Raw genomic sequence first — 22,757 nt, 5'->3', positions numbered from 1 at the left:
TCCATTCACTTAGCAGTAAAGCTCTTGACATATTGTGCAAGTTTGCACATCATATATGGCTCACTCACACCCTAGTGTGCTTTCCTCCAGCGATGTGACAGTTCACGCTCATCCTCAATGCTTTGTCACTGCTGTTAACATCTTCTGCTAGTCTTCTTCTTGGACTTCAGGAAGCAGAGAGTAGTGACTGTCGTCACCGTTCTGTGCTCCACCCCGCCAGCGCTCACTGGAGCGCTAGGCTTTGGAGGGGACAGGAGCAGCTGGCCAAGAGGCTGAACCAGCTGCCAGTCAAGCATCTGGGCAGATCACAACATTATTGTTAGGATCCCAGCAGGGCCTGGACCCGCTCTGTGATATCAGCCAACAGCAAGAGTGGCATGATCTGAGGAAGGGGCAAGCCCCTGAATCATGTTTTTATGCTAACCAGCTTCTCTCATTTAGGTTTGACATAGTTTGAGTGCTCTCCAAGGCTTCCCGCTTGCCCTTCCCAGTTCATGCTTGGGAGATCTTTTGCCAGGTGTATGACATCACATCCAGTTCAGGGACACTTGACTTCCAGCGGCCATAATCCACACACTTCTCCCACTGTCCTGAGGCTCCTGGGTGGTGAAACCTACTGTTGGGTCATGTGTCATCCTTCAGCTTTTGGGATTATGTGTTTCTCCACTCCATTGGCTTGGTTATGTATCAGTCTGGGCACTCCTACATGTCCTGCTTTTTATCTATTCCTAGGTTTGTGGCTCTAGTGGCAGGGAGCGCTCCTTTATTAGTTGTTTTGTGGTCATGGGTCACAGGAGTACAGAACTAAGTGCACTCCTATGACCCAAAGGAGAAGTATAGCCAACATAGCTTTGACCCTACTTCTTCTTTAAGTTGTAAGTGTTAAAAGAACATGTAGTGAGATATTATAGATTATTGATGAAACTATGCATTTCTATTCCAGTAAGGAGGACAACCGAAACAAGTGGTATATTTGATGCAAGGGGTTGCAGAACAAACTCTATGTTACCTTGCAGCATAGTTACAGCGGTAACTGAGCTGTTTCCCCAGCATACCCCAGTACCACACAGGTACTCATGCAAATGATTGCTATGCTCTTTCCAAAGAACAAGGACCATACATGTAGAAATTTGACCCAGATCATGTCATTAGGTGGGCCCATGAAATGTGTTCCTAATCGAACTTTCAGTTCACAAAACCAATAGGATGCTTTGGTAAGCTTTTACATGAGGGCTTTTATGTTGACTACATTTTGTATAATATATCACACAAAAGTCTTGCAAGCCACGTTCTCTGTGTCATGAAGCATATATGTATAATGAAATCGAATCAACTCCAGATCAAATTGTGGTCACTGTGTGGCAAATATATAAGTACGGTAACCACACTGCCATATCCATCTATGAACCTTATTTAATAATATCAAACTATTTTTTCCTAAAGCAAAGCAGCAAGGTCAAATGAGCAGCATTTGTATACACACCCTCCAGAGCAAACAAGAATTACAAAGGAGGGAGTACAAGGACAGTACAGGCATGGGTGAGAATAAAACCAAAAATAACAATTTAAGCAGCTGACTAGATCTCAAATCTAAACATGGGATTCGTCCAAGTCAATGTCTGTCTCCCCCAGCTCGATCTGAGTGAAGTGAAAATGTCCTGACACCAGCGGGTTTTCCATGCCATTGTCTTCACTGATATGAAGGACAGTATCAGTGTACTGAAGAAGGCTACTGGTTTCCAGGCCAGCAAAGTCTTCAGGATCCGAAAGATGGGAGGTTGGTGAGCTGTGGAGAAGTGGGGCTGCTGCTCCCCGACTGGATTCTGAGTCCTGCTTCACCAGGAAGTGGCCCCTTCTCTGAAATACAAAGTAAGATAACAGTTATTTAGTACAAAGATGTCACACAAAGTTATGTTTTATCAGCAATATGTAATACAGACAAAAGGACAAAGGAGAACTGGCATACAGAAACACAAGTAACCTTAATTATTCTGCAGCTATTTTTATGGATATATAAAAACCAAGATGGTAACGGAGATTTTGCAATTGAAAATGTAGTTTAAATTTTAGGGATTTGATTTTAGGCTACTTTTACACTTCTCCGCTGCAAAAACGCGGTAAAAAATGCATATGCGTTTTGCTGCATTTTTACAGTGTTTTTGCTGCCTTTCTGGTGACTTTTGCACCTGTGAACAAAAGGCATGAAATTCAAAAGCTGCACCAGAAATGCAACTGCAGTTTCCATTTATTTTAATAGAGAGGTGCGTTTTTGGTGCGTTTTTTTTTTTTTTTTACTGCACCAAACATGCACCAAAACTGTAGCAAGCAGGATTTTACAAAACGCAGCGGACCCACAACCGATCAGTGTGAAGTGTTCCATGAGGCTTTTATGCTATGTGTTTTTCTTCTGCTTTTTTTTAACACAAAAGTGGAAGAAAAACAGAGCAGTGTGAAAGCAGCAGAATCCCAAGTACACACAATGAGAAAATCGGACAAAAAATACAGGTTTTCGAAGCAATCGTGCGATAATATGTTCGTTCGCACACAGCTTTTGACAGCCAATTACGACAGTTCCTGCAAGATTATCCGAGGGGAGAAGCACAAATATTTTTCTCATACGATACCAGAATTAATTATTTTTGTTTAATTAGTACAGTATTTCTTCGAAAAAAAAAATCGAGTGACCAAAACCACACATGCTTGGAGACGAAAGAATACATTACAATACAATACAACACATTACATCACTTCAGAAGTTGTATTACGCCATACGAAAATTTTCGTAACTTTAGTAACCTCTTCATTTTCGATATGAGATTAGCATGTAAAAAAAACCCCAGATCATTCGCCTGATATTCTCATCGTGTCTACTAGGCTTTAAGCCCTGTACACAGGATCAGATTATCGAACGATCTGTCGTCCGTTTTTTGTGGCATGCTAGTCTAATGTTGAAAGTGAAGAGGTTATTTTCATACGAATTTTCCCGTGCGACGGAATTCTATTTCAGAAGTGATGTCATGTGTTGGATTTTTTTGTATGTGTTCTTTCGTCTCTGAGCATACCTAGTCTTGCTCTTAAGATTTTTTTCCGTCAAAAACTGTACTAATGGGAAGAAAATCGGACGTTGTGTTGACGGACTATAAAAATTTTATAGCCTGCACATCAGGATTTTTTCGGCCGAAAAGTCAGAGTCGGCTGTCGAAAGCACCATACTAACAATCTGAAAATCGGCAGATCGGTCGTCGGACGAAATTTCCCTTCAGATTTTCTTATTGTGTGTACGGGCCTTTAGTCTTGAAGGCTGCCTGGAATGATCTGTTTTATCCAAAGGCAAGGTTAGGCTTAATGTAAACTGGCAGCTGCTAAACTTGAGTTTAGGAGCTTATGCCATTTTTTTTTGCCAAAGCTCCTAAATTGAACTCTATAAAAGCCTATGTGTCCATGTACACTTATGCCTCGTACAAACGATCAGATAATCGTACCAAAAAAGTCGCTTTCAAATTTATCACAGAATAATCTGATCATCAGTACACAGCTTTCGACAGCCGATCACTACATTTTGTCCAACTAAATCCGAAGGGACAAACGCAGGGCTTTTTTTCAGCTGGAACTTGGTGGAACTCAGTTCCACCACCTTTGGCTCAGGCCCTCTGCTCCCTTACTCACCACTATCACTTGTAAACCCAGAGGTCTGGCTTCCTGTGTTTTCAAGTGCAGTATGGGGACAAAGGAGATGCCAGTGCCTGGGGTGAAGTGCGAATTTTGACACCCCCACTGGATGATCTTCCTGCAAGTGAGAGAGGTGAAGCCATCTACAGTGTGAGGGGAGGTACTAGAGAAGAAGAGGGGTGAAAGTGAGATGTGGACGGGGGTATGCAGAGCTAAGCAGCTGTGGAAGAAGGCTGAACTCTGACCTCTGTGTGTAGCGCACTCCTGAACTCTATACGCAGCACACTGAACCCCTGAACTCCGCACTGTATACGTAGCACACTCCCGAACTCTGCACTCTGTGTGTAACCCCACCGAACTCTTCACTATGTGTGTAACCCCACCGAACTCTGCACTCTGTAAATAATGCATTCCTGGTATTTGATGCCCCTTTAAGACCAGTTTGGGGAGGGGCTTTTGGGGGGGTTGTGTTTGAGTTCCAGCACCTTTTTTCTGAGAAAAAAAGCCCTGGACAAACACAAAAACTTTTGTCGTAGGATAACCTAGCGAACCACAATTGTTTAATCAGTACAGTATGCGTCCGCTAAAAATCGATAGACAAAGACCACGCATGATCAGAAACATAAAAATAACCCAGAAAAAGCCTGGCTGCCATTGTTTTTGGTTTGCACTAACCGATATGTAGCTACGCAACCAGGAAGCTTTTCCAGAATCGTATGAAAAAAATCATATGTTTAGTAGGCATTGTTGAATTTGATACTAGTATCATGCAACAAAATGCAAATGATAAGTAGTCCGATTATCTGATCGTGTGTATGAGGCATTAGGCTTTTAGCAGAATCTAAGAGCTGCTGCATTTAAGTCAGGCCAAACCTCCCTCTCCTGAACGCAGAAGAAACATGTTCAGGATAGGAACGTTTTGGATGTGGAAAATTGCAAATTGCGGCAAAACAGTTTGCGTTTTTGCAGCATTTTGCGTCTTCCCACAACTGGGGTCAGGGTAGGCTAATGTACATGTAGCCTAAATAATAAAGAAAATAGAAAATCCACATGACCTACTATCAGATGTATTTACGAAGGCAGTGCCAAGCTATGGATTACTGAAGTTAGCTCCCATAGTGCATTTAGTGAGTACACATTTTGTGGTATAGTAAAGTTTCTCTTAACCCTTTCTTGCCCCCAATCTGTAGATAAAACTTGCTCAGCACAATGCCCCAGCTGAGGGAGCCGCAATCCACATTCTGTTTTGAAACTAGCACCTTATAACAGTCACTGGTTCAGCATTGGTTTCACACTATTAATCAAAAACGACTCTGATTGGTTTCTGATCATGTGATCATTATGACAGCAAGATCATAGTAACCACATTGAGATGTTTATCATTTTTTAACCCCACCCCAAACTATCTCTGCAGCTCCCTGGCCTACTTGTAAATCCAGCCTGTCAAAATTCATATCACACGAGTGGCTACCGCTGCTGTGTAAATTGAAACTCACAGAAAAGTATCTGCAATGTTGAATACAACCCCAATTCCAAAAAGGTTGGGATGCTGTGTAAAATTTCATAAACCCATATTTGATTCACAATTGAAAATAGAAAACATATCAAATGTTTAAACTGATACTATGTACAATTTAAAGAAAAAAATAGGGTCATTTTGAAATTTATGGCAACAACACGTCTCAAAAAAGTTGGGACAGGACAACAAAAAGTTGGGGAAGTAAGTGGTGTTTACAAGGAAGGGCTGGAAGAACGATTTGCAACCAATTAGGTTAAATGGCAACAGGTCAGTAACATGGCTAGGTATAAAAAGAACATGTTAGAGAGTCAGATTGTTTTAGAAGTAAAGTTGGGGAGAGGTTCACCAATTTGTAAAAAGCTGGATCGAAAAATTGTCATATAATGTCAGAATAATGTTTCTCAACATAAAATTGCAAAGATTTTAAATATATAATCATCGATAATACATAATATTATCAAAACATTCCAAAAATCTGGAGTAATCTCTGCGCAAGGAACAGGGCGGAAACGCAATATTAGATGCCCAAGATCTTCGGGCCCTCAGATGGCACTGCAATAAAAACAGGCATGATTCTGTGATAGACATCACTGCATGGGCTCAGGAATACTTCCAGAAATCACTGTCTGTGAACACAGTTTGCCATGAAATCCAAAAATGCAAGGCAAAGTGGTTCTAAAGGCTGACAGTTTTTTTATCCTAATGCATTCTCTGCATTAAGGTAAAAAACCTTCTCTGTGCGCCCCCCCCCCCCCCAGCCTCCCATTATCCTTACCTCAACCAGATCTCGATCCAGCGATGTGCATGAGAGCAGCGGCTCTGCCCCTCTTCATGGGCTCAGAGACAGCAATGTGCTTCATTGGCTCCTGCTGCTGTCAATCAGAGCCAGTGAGGAGGGAGCAGGGTGCAGGGCCGAGCCATGCCCTGTGTGTCTATGGACACAGACTCGGGTCAGGAGCAAGCCTGCACAAGGGGCTTGCTATGGTAAACACTCGATGGGGGCTGCTCTGTGGCAAAACCATTGCACGAAGGAGGTAAGTATAACATGTTTGTTATAAAATAAAAATAATGCATTTACAATCACTTCATGCAATTCAGCCATATCTGAATATGATCCAGAAATGCTTGTAGGTGGGGTGCAGAGACAATAATTTACACATGCAGGTGCAATAGAACTTGTATTGAAGGAATACAGCAACAGTCCACAACAAGCCTGATGGGACAGCCACCCAGCTGGAGCACACTCATAGTTCAGTAGCGTGACAAGGTAGGTTCCAGCTAGAATGACAGGGTCTGTAGAGAGGGTACCGAATGCAGCCTGGCTGACTGGTCCCAACCAGGAGTCAGTAAGAAGAGATGAGGCCCCATGCTTACCCTCCTCGCCAGGAACCTTTCCCTAAGCCTGATACTGTCTTTCACTGACAGGGCACCTGTCCCTACCCTATCCACTCACCAAAGGGCCCCAAACACCCAGGAGCCAGGGCCCTAAATAGGCTCTGTCTGACCCAAATGGCTGCTTGAGTTACATGGGATGGCAGCATCCAATAAGAAAGCTTCCTCAGTGACCCAGGAAACTATAGAGGAACCACGTTCCTCCTGACTTCTTCTCCAGCAGTAGTGCCACTACAGCCAAGCTTCACCTGCTGTGGAGTAACTAAACTGCACCTGCCTACATGCTGTCGTAATCTCTGGCCCAATGTTCTGTTGCAAAGTCCAAAACTGTTTTGTGGTCAGACCAATCAAAATGTGACATTCTTTTTGGCAACCATGGGTGCTATGTCCTCCTGACTAAAGAGGAGAGAGACCTTCCGGGTTGTTATCACCGATCACTTCAAGCCTGCATCTATGATGCTATGAGGGTGCATTGGTGCATATGGAATGGGTGGCTTGCACATCTGGAAAGGCACCATCAATTCTGAAAAATATATCCAGGTTTTAGAGTAACATATGCTCCCATCCAGGTGATGTCTTTTCATGGAACGTCTTGCATATTTCAACATTTCAACAGATCTATAATAACAACATGGCTTCCTAGTAGAAGAGTCTGGAAGCTAAAATGGCCCTCCTGCAGTCCAGAACTTTCACCAATCGAAAATATTTGGCACATCTTGAATCATAAACTACGTCAAAAGTGAACCAGGACTGTTGAGCAGTTAGAATCCTATATCAGGCAAGAATGGGACAACATTTCTCTCCCAAAACTCCAGCAACTGCTACACCATTATAAACATGGCCCTGTACCAACTTTTTTAAGATGTATTGCTGCAATCAAGTAAAATTATCCTATTTGCTTCCTTAACCACTTAACCACTTGCCGACTGCTCACAGTAATATTACTGCGGCAGTGCGGCTCCCCTGGTTCCAGTGATGTAAACCTACGTCACTGGACTCCTAGTGATTCCGGCGGCGCGAACGCTCCCGCTGTGTTTAGACACAGCGAGAGCCGGGCCGGGGGAGGAGAGGCGCTGATTGCCGCCTTCCTCCCCCGATCGTCGGGGAAACTATGAGAAGTCCTGCCTGCTTATGTAAACAAAGCAGGCGGGTCTTCTCAGTGACAAACAGGCAGGGATCACTAGATTCATCATAACTGAACTGCGATCTCTGTGTCTGTCACAGAACCCCCCCTCCAACCCACGTCAGCAAGCATGAGGCATACATTGATCACCCATAGGGTTAACCCCCTTCCCTGCCAGTGTCATTATTACAGTAACAGTGCATATTTTTAGCACTGATCACTGTAGTAATGTCACTGGTCCCCCCAAAAGTGTCAGAAATGTGAGTTAGGGGTCCGATCTGTCCGCCGCAACGTCGCAGTCCCGCAAAAAATTGCAGATCGCCACCATTACTAGTAAAAAAAAAAAAAATGGCATACATCTTTCCCGTAGTTAGTGTATCAAAATACACTTATTGCGATTTTTTTTTACCAAAAATTTGTAGCAGAATACATATTGGCCTAAATTGATAAAAAAAATTGATTATTTATTTTCTTTTAGGTAATGGCAGCGGTCAGCAATTTTTAGAGGGACTGTGACATTGCGGTGGACAGATTGGACACCTAACTGACTCTTTTGACACTTTTGAGGGGACCAGTGACATTACTACAGTAATCAGTGCTAAAAATATGCACTGTTACTGTACTAATGACACTGGCAGGGAAGAGGTTAACACCGGGGGGGGGGGGATCAAAGGGTTAAATGTGTGACTAGGGGATACTTTCTAACTGTGGGGGGATTGACTCACTAGATGAACACAGAGACCTGTGTTCCTAAAAAGGAGGAACTCAGGATCCCTGTGTTCATCAGTGTTTACTTCGGCAGTCCGCCGTTCTGTCTCCATGAGGAGCGATCGCGGGTGCCCGGCCGCTGATTGGCTCCCCCTTTAGCCAATCGACATGTGCACGTGCCTCCGGCGCCGCGCGAGTGCCACCTTAACTGTTACACGAAACAACGTACAGGTACGTCGTTTCACGTAACAGAGCCAACCTGCTGAAGTATAACTACAGCGGCTGGCCGGCAAGCAGTTAAGTAGTACATTTTCTCCGTTTAAACATTTAATATGTTTTCTATTTTCTATTGTGAATAAAATATGGGTTTATGAGATTTTCATATCATTGCATTCTCTTTTATGTAGATTTTACACAGCGTTCCAACTTTTTTTGGGGTTGTATATTATTGTCACATTGCCATCACTCTGGCTCATTTAAAGCAGTTTTAAAGGGGGGCATGTGATCTGCATACGATGTCTGGTAAATCAAACTTGCAAGTAAAAAGAAAAATGGTTAAATAATCAGTGTTGCTTATCAATCCTTAGCTAATCCTAATAATCCTCCCTTATCTGTTACTTTGCATATATATATATATATATATATATATATATATATATATATATATATATATATATATATATATATATTTATATATATATATATACACAGTATATATATATGTATATACTGTATACCATTCATGTTTAAAATTTTTATATTTTCATTTGTTTTGTACTTGTTGAAATATTAGCTTTTTTTTTTTTTTTACTCTGGTTCTGCCATCTGCTTTGCATTGCTACCCATTGATTGTACTTTACTGCTGCTTCTCACATTTTAAATATATGAACTGGCCAAATCATTAAAAACATATACCATAGGGATGTGAAAATCTTAATAAAAAGAATTTTCAGAAAAAAAAAACATATACCATAGGCCATGCTACTTAACGCATGTCAGAGGGCGATATACAGAGAGAGACCATAGAAGCGCCCTCAATTTTCTCTTTTGAATTTTCATTCCTGTTTTTTTTTTCTTTTATTTTAAGCTCGGTCTTAAGAAAAACGTAAAAGTACGCAGGCTAGTCCTTGCTCAAGAGTTAGCATAATCTCATGATCTCATACGTCTTTGCTGAGTTGATTTATTAAGGGTATTCTCCTCACTAGGTAAATACTATTATTCTGAATGCCATCTTTTATTGCGTGTCGGGTATGCCTTATCTTAATTTTATTGTTTGGAACTTGAAATATGCTGTGATCCATCCTGTTCTACAACTGCTGGGATAGTGGATGTACAATTTTTTGTTATTTCTTTGTCTCTTCTGTAAGATTTACTGCCTTGCTGAAGTACGCAATAAAATTTTAACTTTAAAAAAAAAAAAAAAAACAATGTACCTCTGGGGTAGCTGATATTTTATAATAACAGCTTTTGAGCAGAGGTTCCAATGTTTCCATATTAAAAAATTGCATTTTAATAATACAATTTCACCGCTTACATTTGTTTTGTTCAAATTAAAAAAATAATTAATCTGATGCTTTCCTGATATATGTTACAAGTAAATTATGTTTGCCTACTATCAAAATATCCCCAAACATGTCACAGAATATGTATCCAAAAGTCTGTAGAGATTTTATTAGCTTACATTCAAAATTAGTTTATTTCTGTAACAAAATCCTGCAATTAATACTGCAAACTAAAAGCACCCAGCGGTTTTTGGCACCATATCAGACAAACAAGCCTTGGTTAAACAACTCTATTTAGCCAGACAAGAGTCTTAAAAGATGCTTTTATCTTTATCTTTGATCCAGGGGTTGTGTGTGTAGGAAGCTATATTGTTTATAGGCCAAGAAAAAGACACTCTTCAAAGAAAATAGCATGGACTTGAAATTTTGTGTTTTTTTTGTGTATTAAATCTCAATTTTTTTCATCTGAGGTTGATCAAAAAGCTTATGAATGCCATCTAGTCTTACAGCACACCACCGTTAATTGATCATTGTTAAGTAATGCTACTTCAATAATATCTTTAATACATCTTTCATTTGTCTGGTGATAATTAATCTCTAGGGCACATCTTCCTACATGATCCTGGTGCATCGGGGCCCACAGACTTTGGAAGACAGTCTCCTGAACTGGCTTTGTTTTTTTTTTTTTTTGCCATATTAGGTGAAAGTCCATTATCTGTTTGGGCGCAAACTTTCCTGGAGTTTAAAATTATTTGGAAGGTTTAAAAATGTATTAGCTTTCCTTCATCCTCCGTCCTTCAATAGGAGAACTTGTACAACAACAGCTCTTCCAGTTAGTGGATAAACTGGACCTTGCTGAACATTTTGTTACAATGTTTATGGCCAGCTTTAGGGTTTATATAGACATGCATTCAGCTGTATGTAGGCATCTGGTGATTTCACAAATTAAATAGCCTGGCTCCGTTGAATTGCATAGTTGTTGCTACAGAGAAGGGAGAAGAACTGTGCTAACAAATGCTGCTGCCAACACTTATTGTGGGGAACAGTTGAGACTAGGACTTACTTTCCATCCTGCCCTTCTGATTGCTTTCCTCTATCAGTGGACATGTAGCAGTTAGGTTTGGGAACAATACATATGACACTGTCCGGCAATCCAGCTGAAACTGGGTACTGAGTGACTGTCACCTTATTGTCTATAGTTAGCCTAAAGTGAACCTGTACTTTGCTGATTCTGGGCAGTGAGGGTAAGGGTCACTTTACCTTCCGTGAGCTTACCCTGCATCTCCTGTGCACGACAGGGGCAGAGAAAAACCTGGTACTTTTAGGTATAAAAATAGTGCATTACTCTCGCCCCATGCCTCACCACAATGCAGCACATGGTGGTTTCCCAACTGGCCTGGTCACCCAATGTTATAATATGTCTCAAAATTATAGTATAAGTTCCAATTTTTTTGTGTAACTTAAAGGCAAACTTTTAGTTTTGAATAGAGTGGAGAGGGATTAAAACACCTCTAAGTTTGTACTGCATTCTGTGTTACCCGGGGAGATTCACCCTCCCTATTTGTCCTGTTTACAGTTATCATCGAACGTGAAAGTAAAAAAAAATCCTAAATTTGGGGTTGACATCACACCACTAATAAAGGGAAAATCTTCCAATGGGACACTAGTTCTGATAACCCTGCTGACATCTCGGGGTTCCCTCACTTTGGAGGGATTTCCTCTCACTTCTTGTTTTGGCTAAGGGGAATCTCTCCAATGGAATATAGATTATAGAATATAGATAGCATAAAAAAAAAAAACTGATGGGGTTTATAACCCTCCCTTACTCTATCCAAAATGAAAATTATAAAGGTATATCATCTTGCACATTATGTCAAGTTTTATCATTGAAGGGAACGTGTTTGTTTTCCAGTGATGGGTATTTTCTTTTTTTTTTTACCAAGTACTGTCTTTCCATACAACTAACTTGTAGACACAGTAACTTCAATAGAGCTTATATTTATGATGCAAAAGTTTTGTCTAAACGTTGAGAATTTTTGGGGAAAAGAAGACTGCTTTAGTTCAGTAGCTAGGTCTCAATCCAAGGTTAAGGTGTTTGTCCTAAGATTTGACATAATATAGTTTCCCTCACTTTCATTTATTTTTATACTGAAGGCTCCAGGTCTAGAATTAGTGGTCATAAATCCCTCCAAGTATAGTTAGACAAGATGGGATTTAATTATTTTAAAGTATATGCCAGCAGGTGCAATAGTAATTGGGCTTTTTAAATTTCTCTGGGACCCTAGTCCTGAGATGTACCATGACAACCCACCTTGCACAGTCATTGTAAAGTGTATCACACTTCCTTCTGAATTGTTCAGGTAATTTATATAAAACTTTGACAGGTACAAGATAATATACTATCAAAGGACAAAGCCAGTATCTCCAGTGCGGAAATCATCTTGGATGGATTGGGTCTTTAAATGTCCGTAAACTTGTGCCATTTAGCCTGCCCACTAATGGTTCAAAACCTGCTGAGCCAACCAATATTCAAACCATGTATGGCCATCCTAATTCTAATATTTTCCCCATTCTTAAGGTTGTTTATTTGTCCCTGTGGCCTCATGGTACACTTTGCACCCCACTCCCAGTGACAACAATGGCAATAGGACAACATTATTACTCAAACAGGAAGTGAAGGAAAATCTCCAAAGCATACACAGAAAGCAAAAAAATTACAAAAGTTCTACCCTATCCTCTAATAGTGACAACATTGTCCCTGGGACAAGAAGTGAAGGGAAATCTCCTTGTTAATAGAAAGCCAGGAAAAAAACTTAGGTTCCAACCTTTCACCTGCTTTTTCAAAATGGAAAAAAATCTGTACATTTATACCATAGAGTGCAACAATGTTCCACAATCAAAATTATGTATAGATAACTGCGCTGAGTATTAACAAGTTCCAACCATATAAAGGAGTCAACCAGTTTTTAACCACTTACCGCAAAGTGACATATGGGTACGCCGGCAGACTTTGCGGTGTTATACCGGGATGATGCCTCTAGCTAGAGGCACCATCCTGGTACCGTGGTTTACAGCCGACGGTCGGCTTTCCGTCAGTAACGACCGATGTGGACCGTTACCCGGGTGAGCGGGAGGGGACACCCCCCCTCCCGCCACCTTCCGTGACTTTGAACGGGCCTCCCGTCCCACCGGGAGACCCGAGCAACCAGCCGGCGCGTCCGCCGGTTGGATGGAGTCCCGATCAAAGCCGGAAACGGCTTCGATAGGGTCTCCGATGACGTAACCCGGAGGCGGCATCCATGACATCACTTCCGGGTTACTCTGCTGCAAAAGGCGGCAGATTAAAAAAGTCTGTATGCAAAAATGCAGTTTTTGGCGTTTTGCATACATGAAACTGTAGTGGAGGGGTCTAGGGTCTTTTAGACCCTCGATCCCTCCATAAAGAGTACCTGTCACTGCATATTGTTGTCACAAGGGATGTTTACATTGCTTGTGACAGCAATAAAAGTGATCAGATTTTTTTTTTTTTTAAAACCTGTAATAAAGTTAAAAAAAATAAATAAAATAAATAGGAAAAAAAAATAAATAAATTTAGCCACCCCGTCCCTGTTAGCTCGCGCACGAAAAAAAACATATACGGAAGTCGAGCCGCAAATGAAATCGCTGTTCAAACCACACATGTGAGGTATCGCCGCGATCGCCAGAGCGTGAGCAATAATTTAAAAAAAAAGAGCTACACTCTAACTCTAAACTGGTAACCGTTAAAAAAATTTAAAGCGTCGCCTATTGAGATCTCTATTGACAATAGTTTGTCGCCATCCCACGGGTGTGCGCAATTTTAAACCGTAACATGTTAGGTATCTATTTACTAGGCGTGACATCATCTTTCATAATATACAAAAAAAATGGACAAACTTTACTGTGTAGTATTTTTTAAATGCAGTGAAATGTGATTTTTCTAAATTTTTCCAAAAAAATGGCGTTTTAAAGACCGCGTGACAAAAAATATTGCAATGACCGACATTTTATTCTCCAGAGTCTTTGCTAAAAAAAAATATATATAATGTTTGGGGGTTCTAAATAGTTTTCTAGGAAAAAATACTGATTTTAACTTGTAAACAAAAAGTGTCCGAAAGAGGGCTGGGGCTTAAGTGGCTAAACTTTTATGGATGTACAGTTGAATTACTTAGTAGCACCCAATGCATGATGTTTCACATTACTACAGTTCTATCCACAAGAAGACTTTATGAATCAGCAATTCATGTTATGCTTTGAAAACCCCCAAATTTAGCACTAGAAGCCACTAAAAGTTTATATCTAGTCAAAACAATGTTTTAAGAGAATGTGGTAGAGGCCAGGTTGCATTGTTTCTTTGTCCTGCTTAAAGTAGAACTATAGGCAAAACCTTTTTTCAGTTTGGATGGAGTAAAGGAGGGTTATAACCCCTACCAGATATTCTTTAATCATCTGTGTCCAATTACCAGAAAGAGTTCAATTAGTTGTGCACTTTATCTTATATACATCAAGAGATTAATCAAACTGTATTGTATATTGCGATACCAGCCAGGGAGACCAAATTTTCCCAAATGTTTTTGGGCATCCTCTTGCTTCGTGCGTTAATTTATACCTAGGTATAATTTGGTTAACAATCCTGAGCCAATGTGGTACAGTATTATAGGGGAATATTTGATTTCCACTGAATTGCCATAAGTTTCCTAGCATTTAATAGTAACAAACATAATAGAAGTTTCGTACTAATAGAGGTATCAGAATCCACTAAGTACTCCAATAAACATCTAGAAGGGTTGAATATGTTAGGAAGGTTAAGGAGTGAACTTATAAAGTCTGTAACTGTGGACCAGAAAGAACAGATAGCCAGACATTCCCAGATCATGTGATAAATTGTGCCAATGTCAGAAGGACATTTGGGGCACTTGGGAGAGGGGAGTTTACCCCCTCCTAATGGGGTGTCAGTGGTGTAACTACCAGGACTGAGAGTTTGCAACCTGGCCTTGGTTTCTGTCACTGTGTGGGCCCCTGGCAGAACACATGAAAGGGTCCCGCTGCTACGACCCCAAAGTCTTGTTACTTGTTTGCGACGTAGTTGTAAATATCTGAAGAGTGCGGTATGTTCGATACCATAGTCCTTTGAAACTCCAAAAAAGATTTGAAAATACCCTTATCGTAAGGATGTGATATATATTTTACTTTGTGTCTTGCCCAGACCATCTCTTCGCTAAAAGAATTCCCATAGCCATGGATTATGTCATAAGGGGGTGTTGGATCAGCAGATTATATCTCCAGCTGATTTGGACAAAATTTTTGTTGCTTTCAGTGCTTCCCTGTCCCAATGACTATTTATTGCACCCTGTATTTTTTAAAGGATATCACAGGGACAAGGTGTGAGGGTAAATCTTCCCAAGGGTTTCAAAGGAAGAAATAATAAAACTTTCATACCTGCCTCTATATTTAAAACTAAAAAAATGTTGGCAGGAGTTATCCAAAACTAAAAAAGTCTTGTTGGCTACTGTACATGTTGACCAGTAATATCTGCTATACGACAACAAGACCCCACTTGGTTGAGTTAGTACTCTACATAGCCAGTCAGCAAAGTCAATGATACTTCATTTTACTTTTGGTATTGTCAAAAATGTCAGATACCTATTTAGATTTTCAGATTTTCTTATTTAACCGCTTCATGCCCAGGCTATAGCCGAAAGACGGCTACATCGCAGGCCTAAGTTGCCGTGAGGGCATCCAACTACGTCCTCCCGTGCATGAACAGTCTGAGCTCTCCCTGCGGGGCATGTGCGGCTCGCTTTGTGATCAGCGAATCCATGAGACTCGGCTGATCACAGAACGGAGTAAGGGGCCGGTCCCGGTCCCTTACCACGTGATCAGCTGTCAGCCAATGACAGCTGATCATGCGATGTAAACAGAGCCAGTAATCTGTTTTTTCCCCTCACGCTAGCAGCCACCTACTAGTGCCACCTACCATTGCCCACCAGTGCAGGTCAGTGCCACCTACCAGTGCCACCCATTAGTGCCCACCAGTGCCACCAATCAATGCCCACCAGTACCAATCAGCGCTCCATCATCAGTGCTGCCTATCAGTGTCACCTACCAGTGCCTATCAGTGCCCATCAGTGCCACCTATTAGTGCCACCTATCAGTGCCCATGAGTGCCACCTATTAGTGCCACCTATTACTGCCCTTCAGTGCCACCTATCAGTACCCTTCAGTGCCGCCCATCAGTGCCCATCGGTGTCACCCATCATTGCCACCTATCAGTGCCCACCAGTGCCACCTTATCAGTGCCGCCTTATCAGTGCTCATAAGTGCTACCTCATCAGCGCCCATCAACGAAGGTGAAAAATTACCTGTTTGCAAAATTGTATAACAAACTATAAAAACTTTCTTTTTCTTCTTTCTTTCTTTTTTTTTCAACATTTTCAGTCTTTTTTTGTTTATTCAGCAAAAAATAAAAACCCCAGTGGTGAATAAATGACTCCAAAAGGAAACTCTATTTGTTTGAAAAAAAATGATAAAACTTAATTTGGGTACAGTGTTGCATGACCGCAATTGTCATTGTCATTCAAAGTTTGACAGCGCTGAAAGCTGAAAATTTGCCTGTGCAGGAAGGGGGTGTAAGTGCCCAGTAAGCAAGTGGTTAAGTCGTTAACTCTATTTCTGATTTATGTGCAAGGGTTACTGTACATAATTGTTATTTTCATATAATATTTAATAAATGTGTTTTGTTTTTTCAATCAATTCATTTTTTTTGCTTCCCTCTCAGTTTATATTTTCACAGTAAACATTTGTAAGCCTAGTTGCTGTGGATATAGGAGTGGCCGAGAGTAAAGTTGCTATGCAAACATTCTTTTCAGGTCTTATAAGATCACTAACTTTGCAGCAGGCCTTTTGCCAGTTCCACTGTACATAAAACAATTACCAATTTCATGAAAAACACCACATTGTGGGTCTCACGGTACAAAAAAAAAAAAGAGGGAATCCAAATGGGTTATGCATTTGCTTGCCTATAGACAACTGGACCTGTTAGAGCTGTTTAGTAATCCCCATAAAAAGTGATACATTTTATTTTTCACGAATATTAAGATAAAATTTTATAATCTCCAAAGGTGCCATCAAAGATTTTTTCCTAGGTTAACCAAAACCTGATTTCTGCTTGAAGAATCATGAAAGTGGTTTACTGTAACTGAAATGTCATTTCAAAGTAGACCAGTATTTACATTTGATTAGCAGTCAAAGTTTTTAAAACCGAATGTTGTTCATGCAATAGAACGATTGAATGATTTGGTCTCAACACCAAACAATATGTCTGGCGGAAATCCAATACAGCTCACCATCCAAATAATACCATTCCTACAGTAAAGCATGGAGGTGGTAATATCCTTATGGTGGTTTTTCTCTGCAAGCACTTGTCAGGATAGAATAAAAATGGATGGGGCAAAATACCATCAAATTCTTGAGGAAAATCTGCTGCTCTCTGCCAGAAAGTTGTCATTGGGAAGATGTTTTACCTTCTAACATGGCAATGACCCAAAGCACACAGCAAAAATTACCACACAGTGGTTGAAGGAGAAAAAGGTGAATGTCCTTGCATGGCCTAGTCAGAGCTCAGACATAAACCCCATTGAAAATCTGTGGAATGACTTAAAGACTGCAGTCCACAAATGGTCACCATCAAATTGAACTGAACTTGAGCAGTTCGGCAAAGATGAGTGGGAAAATATTGCAGAGTCTAATTGTGCAGTTAGTAGAGACACAGTGCCTTCAAAAAGTATTTATACCCCTTGACATTTTCCACATTTTGTCATGTTACAACCAAAAACATAAATATATATAATTGGGATTTCATGTGATAGACCAACACAAAGTGGCACATAATTGTGAATTTGAAGGAAAATGATAAATGGTTTTAAATTTTTTTTACAAATAAATATCTGAAAAATGTGGCGTACATTTGTATTCAGCCCCCTTTACTCTGATAACTAAAATCTAGTGGAACTAATTGCCTTCAGAAGTCACCTAATTAGTAAATAGAGTCCTCCTGTGTGTAATTTATTCTCAGTATAAATACAGCTGTTCTGTGAAGCCCTCAGACGTTTGTTAGAGAACCTTAGTGAACAAACAGCATCATGAAGGCCAAGGAACACACCAGACAGGTCAGGGATAAAGTTGTGGAGAAGTTTAAAGCAGGGTTAGGTTATAGAAAAATATCCTAAGCTTTGAACATCTTAGGATCCCTGTTCAATCCATCATCCAAAAATGGAAAGAACATGGCAAAACTACAAACCTACCAAGACATGGCTGTCGACCTAAACTGACAGGCCGGGCAAGGAGAGCAATAATCAGGGAAACAGCTAAGAGGCCCATGGTAACTCTGGAGGAGCTGGAGAGATCCACAGATCAGGTGGGAGAATCTATCCACAGGACAACTATTAGTTGTGCACTCCACAAACCTGGCTTTTGTGGAAGAGTGGCAAGAAGAAAGCCATTGTTGGAAGAAAGCCAAAAGAAGTCCCGTTTGCAGTTTGCGAGAAGCCATGTGGGGGACACAGCAAATGTGGAAAAAGATGCTCTGGTGAGTTGAGACCAAAATTGAACTTTTTGCCTAAAAGCAAAACTCTATGTGTGGTAGAAAACTAACATTGCACATCACCCTGAACACACCACCCCCATTGTGAAACATGGTAGTGGCAGCATCATGATGTGGGGATGCTTCTCTTCAGCAGGAACAGGGAAGCTGCTCAGAGTTAATGGGAAGATGGATGGAGCCAAATACAGGGCAATCTTAGAAGAAAACCTGTCTGCAAAAGACTTGAGACTAGGGCGGAGGTTCACCTTACAGCAGGACAATGACCCTAAACACACAGCCAGAGTTACAATGGAATGGTTTAGATCAAAGCATATTCATGTGTTAGAATGACCCAGTCAAAGTCCAGACTTAAATCCAATTGAGAATCTGTGGCAAGACTTGAAAATTAGTGTTCACAGACGCACTCCATCCAATCTGACAGAGCCTGAGCTATTTTGCAAATAAGAATGGGCAAAAATATCACTCTCTAGATGTGCAAAGCTGGTAGAGACATACCCAAAAAGACTTGCAAGCTGTAATTACAAGGAAAGATGGTTCTACAAAGTATTTACTCAGGGAGGCTAAATACAAATGCACGCCACACTTTTCAGATATTTATTTGTAAAAGATTTGGAAAACTATTTATCATTTTCCTTCCACTTCACAATTTTGTGCCACTTTAAAATACATTTATGTTTATGGTTGTAACATGAAAAAATGTGGAAAATGTCAAGGGGTATGAATACTTTTTCAAGGCACTGTATATCCCAATAGACTAAAGGCTGTAATTAAATAATTAAAGCAAAACGTTTTCCAAAAAAATACTGGGGGTGTGATCCTTTTTTGTAACTCAGTGATTCTGCTTTTGTGTTTTGTTTTTTTTAAATTCTGACTTCTTGGAGTTATATCTTTCACTTGGATGGTATAAGCTGCACTAGTAAATACAGCTGGTTAAAAAAAAAACGGTGTCTGTCTTCATTTCCGGCTGCAAAGCAACAAAATGTGATTATTTTAAAGGGTGGGGGGTTATTTTCTATACTGTAAAACCCATACATTGCAACACCTGACATAAAGGTCTGATTTGCTCCCCTTCATTTATTCAATGCACCATGGAGAGGATGCACAGGCAGATCAAATATTCACCAAGCTGACCATAGACGGTTTGAATTCAGCAGGAACTGGCTGCGATTTGAACCATGTATGGGCAGGCTGAATGTACCCAAGTAGATTGATCAATCAACTGGCGTACAACCAGCCTGTCAGATTTTACATGTGATTATCACTAGCTGCTGTTATAGCCACTAGCAATACTTTCTATGTTATCCCGGCAGAGACAGCTTCCCCTGCTCCCCCTGCCAGGAGAACACAGTGGCTCGGCAGGAGGGTTTCCACTGTCAACAATGTCTGTAGTTGCAGGAAAGAAATTTGCTCCATCTATGGCAGGTCATAGGAATGCCTGTAAAAGTGCCAACCCATCTATAATGAGCTTAACTGACCATTAGAGGAAAGTGAGATACACATGATCTAACCTTTTTGTGGTGTTACCTGGCTGTCAGTCTGGCTGTGAAGGTCAGCTGCAGTGATGGATGGAGACGACGTGAGTACAGGGCTCTCTGCAGATGTCTGTTTGATGGATGGTGCAGGGCTGCAGCCGGAGCGTGGAGCAATGGGGGGTACCTCAGCATGAGATGTGGAGGGCTGAGGCTGTGTTTCAGTAAAGGTTACAGATCTCTTCTGATCTGCTGTAAAGAAAATAAAAGATTTAAATTGATCTGTGATAACACAGAGTACTACAAATGAATATGTTAGTCTATTCTGGCTTTTATACACAGGATACTCAAGTAGAAAAAAATAGCTAAATAGAATGTAGGTGCCCAGGTTTCAGATGATCCCGCTATTGCCCATACGTGAAGGGATAATAACACATGGTGTGCCCAAAAGTATTAGCAAGTTTTTCCTTGTTTAATTATGTCATCTAATATAGAACAGAATATAACGATTAGGAATACTTTGTTCATATGTTATTTTGTTTTTTTTTTTAGAGAAAAATTGATCTAGAAAGCCCAAAAGTGTTTATGAGGGTGACACTGTACAAGTTGCCTTTCTGGAGTATAAATTGAAATTTGCCACTATGTAAAACAAGATAGCACTATGGGATGTCAAAAGGCCTGAAAGGAGAAACAGCATAATGTGTTTGTATATATATATATTTTCACAATGCTAGCCCTGCAACTGTATTAATAGGATTAAAGACCATGCAGGGTTCTCATTAATGCAAAAAAAGGGACTCTGGTTCTGAGCAGAGAAAACTGTTTTTATGGTTTTGGCTTTTTAATTCCTGGATCAAGGTCTGGAATCCAGAAGCTTTAAAGAGTTTTGAGAGGGTAGAAGCCTCTAGCCCTGTGTCTAGGTCTTGCTAGTGTGCATGAGGCCTTATAATCTAAGGACTGACAGCAGTTCAGGGCCCTGCCCTCCCCAGGAGTTGTGAGGCTGCAAGGGAGCAGCCAGAGGGGTGCAGTGGGCAGTGGAGCTGAAAAAGTAATCAATGAGGCTAAAGGGACATTTCTTGCTTGTTTAAAGTGATGGAAATCCCTTTGTGGGTAACCTTTTGTTCTGTTAAACTTTTACTTTCTGTCATATATAAAATTGGACCGAAAAGCCTTGAAGCTGTATTCTGGAGTGGATTGAACTGACTGGGAAGCACTACTATATATAAATATAGGTTAGCTGAAGTAAGGGGCCAACTGATAAGTCTTTTCTAAAATTCTGACTTGTAGCCAGTTTTATTAAAAGGATGCAAACAAAACAAGCAGAGTGAACAAGAAAAGAAATCCTCTCTGTCCAGGAATTAACTAAACAGGAAAGATTCCTCTATGACAGGTGAAGGGCTTCTCCCAGTCACCAAGATAGTAAATGTTTTGCATACCTTTACTTTCCACATGCAGCTCTCTCTAAGTTAGCTTTCCTGAGTTCCAGGGCAGAGCACCCTTTTGATCCAGCCCTTCCTTCTTTATCCCATCTGCTGCTTGTCAAAAGTGGGAACCCAAGCCCAGATTCCACCTTGGTTTCCCACACATGAAAGCATGTGAGGTGAAACATACCGTCCCTTAACCACTTCACCTTTTGACAGATCTAGCAATCCTCTGAGATGTCTACTTTACAGTAGTTCAAAAGGTGAGTAACCTCTTGATGCCTGAGGCACTTCTTGTATAGCAAACATGAGATATGGCATTAAAAATTCCCATTTTCTCCCATCTTTATTCACCATTTTTCTTAACATATTCTTGAGTCTCCTATTAAATCTCTCCACCAGACGATCAGTATGGGGTGGTAGAAAGAGGTGGGGAGATGTGAGATTTTGAACAACTTACATAACTCTTTAGTGGCTCTGGACATACTGTAAATGGTGTGCCCTGGTCTGTTAACATTTCTTTCAGAATACCCACACGACTAAATACCTGACCGAGTGGTTTAGCAATAGCCTTTGCTGAGGCATTAAGGCTTCAGGATACTGTGTGGCATAGTCCAGTATAGCCAGTATATGTTGATGGCCCCAGGCAGACTTTACCACTGGTCCCACAGGTCCATGCCAATTCTTTCAAAAGGCACTTTGGCAAAGGTACCAGCACACTGTGGAAATGGGACGATGGTGCAGCATACTGACACTCTGGGCATGACTAACAGTATTCCTTGATATCTGCATGTAAACCAGACCTAAAAAATATCTGGGTTATTCTATCTTTAGTTTTCTCTATACTCACATGTCTACCCATTATATGACCATGGACTAAATCTAACACCATCTGGAGATATGGTTTTGGAACTACTAGCTGTTCCACCATCCCAAAGCTGTTCTCCTCCCCTTGCTTTAGCACTTGATGCAGCAAACTATTTTTAAGATCTATGTAGGGAAAAGAAACCCTTCCAAAATAAAAGGTCCAAACAAAACAACCAGACACAAACCAGAAAATAAATCCTCACCATTCATTTACTAACTAAACAGGACAGATTCCTCTCTGACAGGTGAAGGTCTCGTCCCAGTCACCAACAAAACAAGTGTTTTGCAAACCTTTTCTTTCTATTACACAGTGATTTTCACATGCAGCTCTCTCTCCGGTAGCTTTCCTGGAGCCAAAAACACAGTAATTCTACTGCGCTCGGGTGGTCTGTGACAAAGGATCTTAGTTGGTCTTTGTAGGCATCGCTTTAGGTCTTGCCCCCCCCCCCCTCAGGACCAAGGGTATC

General features: G+C 40.8%; 1 protein-coding gene across 34 annotated transcripts in view; it reads right to left on the bottom strand.

Moving 5' to 3' along the window:
• Nucleotides 1–1,544: 1,544 nt before the first annotated feature.
• The window catches only part of UNC80 (unc-80 homolog, NALCN channel complex subunit), a 222,403-nt gene continuing 201,190 nt past the window's right edge, over nucleotides 1,545–22,757 (bottom strand). For 31 of the 34 annotated variants that reach the window (XM_082262331.1, XM_082262361.1, XM_082262365.1 and 28 more), the window contains 2 exons: nucleotides 20,058–20,254; nucleotides 1,545–1,857 (listed from right to left, as the gene is read on the bottom strand). In XM_082262331.1, the coding sequence (XP_082118457.1) occupies nucleotides 1,591–1,857; nucleotides 20,058–20,254 (464 nt within the window). In that variant the 3' untranslated portion in view covers nucleotides 1,545–1,590. Of the gene's footprint in view, nucleotides 1,858–20,041; nucleotides 20,255–22,757 lie in introns of all 34 variants that reach the window. The other 3 variants (XM_082262360.1, XM_082262343.1, XM_082262349.1) reach the window with 3 other exon arrangements.

The sequence above is a fragment of the Pelophylax lessonae genome (assembly GCF_965119305.1).
Source record: "Pelophylax lessonae genome assembly, chromosome: 6".
Classification (NCBI taxonomy): domain Eukaryota; kingdom Metazoa; phylum Chordata; class Amphibia; order Anura; family Ranidae; genus Pelophylax; species Pelophylax lessonae.
This window is presented reverse-complemented; position numbering and strand designations above follow the sequence as displayed.